The sequence below is a fragment of the Penaeus monodon genome, chromosome 10 (assembly GCF_015228065.2).
Source record: "Penaeus monodon isolate SGIC_2016 chromosome 10, NSTDA_Pmon_1, whole genome shotgun sequence".
Lineage (NCBI taxonomy): Eukaryota > Metazoa > Arthropoda > Malacostraca > Decapoda > Penaeidae > Penaeus > Penaeus monodon.
This window is the reverse complement of record NC_051395.1, coordinates 13,997,371-14,004,870: the sequence shown is the minus strand read 5'-3', so window position 1 is coordinate 14,004,870 and position 7,500 is coordinate 13,997,371. Positions and strand designations below refer to the sequence as shown.

Here is a 7,500-nt window from a genome sequence, read left to right as displayed (position 1 = left end):
TGGCTGGCCACGTAAACCCAGTGCGACAATTTACTACCTTCTCTAGGCTCAATGTCGCGCTAGCCGAGTCCATGACTTAATGTTGATGTTAGTTGGCTGCTTGTTGCCTTTCCCCGCGCAAAGGACATCATATGAATGGCTGCCACGATCCGCATCACCTTTTTTCATGTTCCTTGCCCGCTTATTTTAAGAGTGCAGTAACAGGTATTGTGTTTTCATCAATTTGATTAGATGAACTGCAGTCAAAATGTCCTTGCAATGCCTTCCATTCTGTCATTTCTGCTGCCTAGGCATGCCAACTTGCCATGTTTGCATAATGCCTACGGATTCAAGGAAATTGTCGGAGAAGGAAGCCTACATATGCCACCCCGGAAACGTCCGAGCGTAGAGCCCATGCTACCTTGCCTGAGACATCTTAGCTCTTTGAGAAAGAAGTGAGCAGGAACCTTACGTTCTCTCTTAGGCTAGACATCCTTAACTTATCGTAAATGCCCCACACGATGCTTATGATACACTTCGCCTAGATGTTAGACTCACGCGACCCCATAGAGTCCTCCAGCCTGTTTTGAGAGCCCTCTGAACGCAAGCCAAGCCGCGGTTCTTGGCCTCCGGGGTGAGATCCGTGAAGTTGCAAGAGAGAGCAGCACAACATCCCCCGCTCTCTCTCTCTCCTTAGTCATTTCCACTCCGCCCCCTTTTCCCTCGCCTCCCAGACGTGACCGAAGTCCTGGCAACTCCCCAAGCGTAAGACCCTTTTCTTGCTCACTGCTCAGAACCAGTAACCGGAAATAGGTATTTCTAGCCTTGTATTCATGGCACCCAGGCTAGATGTTTACCGTGCCTGGCTTTGGAAATTTTCACTTTTCTTTTTCTTCCGACTTTTTTATCTTCCATTTCTAGTATCTCTCTGTTATTACGCCAACTTTCAGTTCATTGCACCTGGCGAGGAAGTGTTTGCCAAATATCTTTTTCTCTGTTCTATCCACATCTTCTGTTTGGTCAGTAGTATGTTGTTCAATATATCTTTCTCAGTTCTGTGTACCATGTGAGAATCTCAGTTCTGCATATATGTGTCATATTTCCATTACCCTCTTCTCTCTCTCTACTGTTTTTATTTAAAACCACCAGTTTCTTCTCTTCTTCTCTGAAATTCGAAACGTATGTGCCTTCTGAGGGAGGGCGTAGCGGTGTAGCGCAATCGTTAACTGACTCCCGCATACTCCCACAGCCTTCCACTGGAGACAAACCTCAGGAAACTGTGGTCAGTGAGCCTCCTCAGCCTAGTCAAGAGGTGAATATGACGGTTGTGTAAAGATAATGCATCACTTTTGATTATTTTTACAGCTATTATTATCAATTTCTCTCTCTATCTTAACACACTTTTCCAATATTAATGACACATAAAAAACAAACAAAACAAAACAAAAAAAACATAATTGAACCATTCTTTGAATAACCGTGCATGCTGTAGCACATTTCGATTTGAAGACAACGAAAAAAAAGCAAAGATAAAAAGTAAACCATTGTATAGAATGATGATTGTGATTGTTCCTTTCAACAAAGGGTTTCTCGCTGGAGAAATCAGTGACAATGTAATAAGTGTAACAGAATGCACAGAAGCCGTGACCTGATGACCTGATGTCTTCTTGTCTGATTCGTAGGGTCAGGGGGAGATTCCTCTTCAACCTACCGACGAAAAGCCGACAATTGTAGAAGAAAAGGTGAATTTTGATCACTTAGGCCTTTAGAGCCCCTTTAGCTCGTAGGTAGTGAAGTTCTATCAACGTTCTTGATTGCTCATTTATAGTTGATTTGATGAGATAACTATATATCTCTTTTAATTTAGCCGTTATCAAAGAGTTTTAGTTTTTTACCACGGTTTATTTTGTTTTATTTTATATATATACATATTTTTTTTTACTTTTTGCTCCTGGTACGAGAATCCTTGTAGGCGATTTTAGTAGCTGTAATTCACATAGCTACATTTTAGCAAGTAAAAAAAAGCCTACGGATTATTGTGTGATGAATAGCGCTACATACAGAGGTAATTGAAGTGCGATGCAGACACTGCCAATTATCTCTTATCTTGCTGAGAGAATCATATAGATAATCTGGTCTCTTACAACCTTCCACTTATTCTCCGCCTTTGATTCATTCAAGAACACAAAACCTCATTCATTCACGTTTTTATTCCTCTAATATACACCTTTTATCTCTCCAATCACATGATCTCTCACCCACGTTCACCCACGACCCAAGTCCTGTATTGCAATGCATGACAGGTTGCAGGACACCGCGCTCATGCATGTTGCGAAAGATATCTATGAGCCAAAGTCAACATATGTATATAAGCATGATCTTTTTTTTTTAAGCCGCACACCATCGCCATTGTCCAATGTATGTCAATGTATGTCTTTAATGTTCACTTTACTAACATTCTCCTTACTCCAGTTCGCTAACAGCACCGATCCTTGCCTTTTCATCTCCCCTCCCCACCCCCTTTCTCTCCTGTCCCCTCCCCTCCTCCTCTCACCCCTCCCCCCCTTGACAGTGAAAAGGAGGAAAAGATAATTCCCGTTTCCGGTCCTCTCCTTCCATCTTTTCACACCCCATTCCTATTCACTCTCTTCTTGTCCTCTCTTTAGTTTAGCTCCTTTTCCCTTTTTCTCTTCATTTTGCTATCCCTTCTTTCCCACACATACATCCCTCTTTCCTCTACTTCTTTCCTGCTTCACCATCATTCCAGTTCCTTCTTTTCTTTCCCCTCCCCTTCCTCATCGGCCTCTCTCTTTGCTGCATCCTTGCCCCAGCTCCGCTTAACCTACTTCCCCTGTTCTGTCACCTCCCCGCCCCTCTCTTTCTTTTAATTTTCTTCCCCTCCCTGTCTCCTCCCCTCCTTCGCCCCCCCCCCTTCCTTCTTCATGACCTTCCCCTTCTTATCCTTCTTCGTCCTCCCTCTACTTCTTTCTTCTTGTTCTCCCCCTTCTTCTTCCTCCCCGTCCTTCTCATTCTCACCCTCCTTCCTCCTTTCCTTCCCCCCCCCCCCATCTTCTTCCTCCCCTCCTCTCTCTTTCCTCCCCGACCTCCCCCTCCGTCCTCCTCCCCGTCCTCCCCCCCTCCTCCTTCACGGCTTTCGATGACGCTCCTCCCTCCTCTTCCAACGCGATGGTGATGGTCGTCGTCGCTGTGTTTGTTGCTGTTGCTGTGGATGTGTGTCTCTATCTGTTGTCCTCTCTCCCCCGTGTGTGCCCAGGTGCTGAGCGACACCCCCCACGCCGGCCCGACGCTGCCTGAACAAGCGCCAGGGGCTCCCAAGGTACAGGTTTGTTTTGATATTTTTTCCTATAATTATGTAACTAATCTCTGTGTAATCTTACTCTCTTCTGTGCCTTCTTTGGTAACTGTCTATACTAACGATACTTCTTATGCAAATGTCCAAAGATAGTTTTACCTTTTTTAGGCGTACTGACATAGCACGTCAAAAGCTATAGTCGCGTTGTTTTCCAATTGAGTTTCTTAGTTCATGAGGAATTTATAAATTTCTGTTAGTATTGTTAGGATAATGATTATTGTAATCATTGTTCTTGTTGCTATTACTGTTTTCATTTAAGTAGATAAAGGTTATCAATGATATTTCATAACTTCTTTCGAAAGTACATATAAATAGTATCTGAAATAATACATTGTATTGTTGAGCTCCTAGCTGAATATCATAGAAGCTTATAAAGCTTTTTATATTGATTTGTATTCATTTATGGTGCGTTAAACAAGTTACGTAAATGGAGATTTTTTATGTATTGCCGTCCATTTGCTTTAGGTTAGGTAATAATATTATAATCTTATTTCAATGAGTCTGGGTGTATATCGCAGAATAGGCAAGATATTAGGCTTAATTGTAATTTTCTGCCAACGACAAAGAAAAAAAAAATACTCTCCTTCCTCTAACACAACCGTTTCCGGAAATGCTAAAAATTATCAGTGCCTCAGAAATTGGATTTGTGAAGTAAGATTAAGTTTACATTTATGTGGGTATGTAAAACAGACACACACACACACACACACACACACACACACACACACACACACACACACACACACACACACACACACACACACACACACACACACACACACACACACACACACACACACACACACACACACACACACACACACACACGTGTATGTGTGTGTGTGTGCATTATATATATATATATATATATATATATATATATATATATAATACATAATAATATATAGTATATACATATAATACACACTATACAATACATACTATATATATATATATATATATATACATACATATATATACACATATAATACACATACTATACACATACATACACATACATACATACATACATACATACATATATACATATATACATATATACTATTATCATATATATATATTATTATATATATATATATATATATATATATATATATATATATTATATATATATATATATATATATATATATCGCGGGTAAACACAAAACGCGCTCTGTGTCATATACAAAGAATAACGGGAACGGATGTGATAGTTTTGGGATAACACACTGTACATGTTAACAGTACTGGTTACATAATAAAAGCGTAATATGGAATATAAACACCTATCGGAACTAAGATTGTTGATGAATGATTCGACATTCCAGTTGGCGCTCTTTCAATTAAAAAGGGCTAATTAGTAATGAAAAAAACAAAACAGATTTTCCGGCAAGAATCTGAATTTGTGTCCATTGGCCCTCTCCTCACAGCCAACCACGGAGGAGACCCCGGGGACAGACCAGCAGGTACAACAACTCGTAGCTTGACCATTACACTGTATGATTTTACTGATACAGCAGCTTGCCTTAGTTTGGCTATAATTACTCCTAAGCTTTTACTAAAGAGATAAAAAATATATTTTAAATGCTTTGACATCATGAATGCTATGCTTTTTTAGAGTAAATATACTTACGAGGGAGTGTTTTTTTCAAGCACACTAAGCCGCCTTTTGGTATTTGGAGAAGCTTTCAAGCAAAAATAAACGTTATTGTTATATTCAAGTTGGTACCCACATCCGCATCCTGTCTGGCGTGCTGCAAGTTGGTTTCTGGGGCCTCCGTTTAATCACTCACTCCGAGAAACTTCTTTTCCTGTATTTTGTATATGCTTAGTAGTCTTGAACGTTGTCAGTATACGAATTTCCCTTTAATTTTCTATCTGACGCGCGAACGGAAGTATGAAAAAATAATTCATTTTTGATCTTATTCCCTTTTATTCGTAAGGTCTGCGTTCTTTCACTGGGTTAGGAGTGCGTCTGAAGGTGTGAGCTGAATCACTTGGGAGAATTGTTATCGGAGCGGATGACGATTTTTGATACTGAGTGTGTCAGTTGAGTCGAGCTCAGGATGAGAACTAATTCATACAGTTCGTCTTGGCCCTTAGGAGTGTGCGAACGTGGTTGAGAAGAACTCCATTGCACAAATTTTCCTCAAAAGTCTCTAGCGCTCTCTTAAAAAATGTTATGGAAAATCATAGTCACACAGAAGGACTGTTTAAATGATTCATCTGCATAGAAAACAAAATGCGTCAGTTTGTAGCACATTTAATAAAGACTAACAGTGATTTAGTGAACGTTATAGCGGTCAGTTATGGTTAATCCTGTTGACTTTGTTTAAAACCACGTCGTCGACAATGTTTTATGTTGATGTAGGTGATGTTATTTTTTTACGTTTGTTTGGTATCATAATTGCGTATTCTTGAGGAGCTAAGTATATTAAACGCAGGTTGAATTATTGATATGCTTAATATCCAATGTTAGATAAAAGCATACTGTAGGCAACCTTTAGGCTTTGTAGTTCGTAGATTAGCAAGATGGATGATCATGAAATATTTTAGAACAGCCATATAGTAGCTTAGATATTACCGCCATGTATGAGGACAGCAAATGTTATACCATGTATGTCCCTGATCTTTTTAGGTGAACATAGATTATGCTAATTCCTTCTTAATTTGTATTATTGACAGTATTAGTACTCACTACACCTGCAGTTACCATTTTTCTTTTGTGATAGCCTCCAAGTATGGGACTCAAGTTTCAAAAGATAGTAGAGCTTGTAGCTTTCTCTTTCTTCGTTGAACACGTTCTCTAACGCGAGCATGGACCTTGTATCTTTAATTTTGTTCACTTTTTTTCAAACATGATTTCTCAAGCTTAATACATCTTACAGTATCCTATTCAATCGCACGAATTGATTTTTAAATTTTTTAACGTTTATTTTACCTTGCAATCACATGCATATTCTATTAATTCTGCTTACTTTCGATTGACCTTTGAACTTTTTTTTTTTTATAAAGTCACAGACTGCATGTGTTCAAAGTATTCACTTTACCTTCAAGATTATCGATTTTAATGCACAATTACATTCCAACATCGAGATTTTATCAGTTTCTTTTGACTGTTTTTTAGGCGTAAGATTTTTTAGGTATAAGACGAGAAGCGACTATAGCACTGTGCTTAACTTTTTTCTTGGATTATTGTTTTAGCAATAAAAAAAGAAGAAAATTTGCATTGGTAAAGGAAATTTTGATTGATCTTTTTCACTCCCCTTCTTTTTCTAACCGTGCGTGTTCGTACCCCTAATTATTTATTAATCTATTTATTTATTTATTGGTGACCCAGAAAAAACATATTTCTGCAAGAATTAGAAGCTATAGATTTCAAGCTTATTAACCCGCTGCAAGGTTACACTTTTTCTTCATCATCTCTTTCAAACCCCCTCTTTTCCCTCTCTCTCTCTCTGACGCTCGCTCTGCCCCTTTGCCCCCACTCCGTCACTGCCCTTTGTCGCAGATCACGGGAACGGGCCCCGCCGACGCCGCCGCCGTTGCTGCCGCCGACGCAGAGGGCCCGAGAGACGACTCGCTGACGCCGCAGATCTCCAACGAAGTCCGTCACGTGAGCTTCGAGGGGGACGATGGAGCGCCCGAGGACGAGGCGCCCAAGAAGAAGATGACCGCGCGCGAGCGATGGTACTGGGCCTTCGACAAGATCGTCGATCAGCTTAACGTGAGTACAGGATTCTCGTTCTTCTTGTTACTATCCTTCTTCTTCCTCCTCTTCCTCCACCTCTTTTCCTTCTTCTTCTTCTTCATCTTGTGTCGTGGGTCTTCCGCTGATCTCTAGTGTTATTTTCAGCCATGAGGTCTTAAGAGATCAGTCCCACTTCCAAAAATTTGAATGAGAATTGGCTGAAGGTCCACATTATATATATATATATATATATATATATATATATATATATATATATATATATATATATATATATAGTATATATATATTTTTTTTTTTTTTTTTTTTTTTTTTTTTTTTTTTTTTTTTTTTTTTTTTGTTCTTTCCCCATTTCAGGTACATACTATTTCCGGGACGGTCATATGCATTTCCGTTATAATCAAATGCTGTATAGCAGTATTATAGACATACAAGCT

The 7,500-nt window shown here is 39.5% G+C and overlaps 1 protein-coding gene across 1 annotated transcript in view; it reads left to right on the top strand.

Moving 5' to 3' along the window:
* The window catches only part of LOC119577536, a 9,708-nt gene extending 2,422 nt beyond the window's left edge, over positions 1-7,286 (top strand). Inside the window, exons 3-8 of the mRNA XM_037925129.1 lie at positions 232-434; positions 1,033-1,291; positions 1,662-1,721; positions 3,254-3,316; positions 4,785-4,820; positions 6,866-7,286. Coding sequence (XP_037781057.1) covers positions 232-434; positions 1,033-1,291; positions 1,662-1,721; positions 3,254-3,316; positions 4,785-4,820; positions 6,866-7,198 — 954 coding nt within the window. The 3' untranslated portion in view covers positions 7,199-7,286. The remainder of the gene's footprint in view (positions 1-231; positions 435-1,032; positions 1,292-1,661; positions 1,722-3,253; positions 3,317-4,784; positions 4,821-6,865) is intronic.
* The last annotated feature ends 214 nt before the right edge of the window (positions 7,287-7,500 follow it).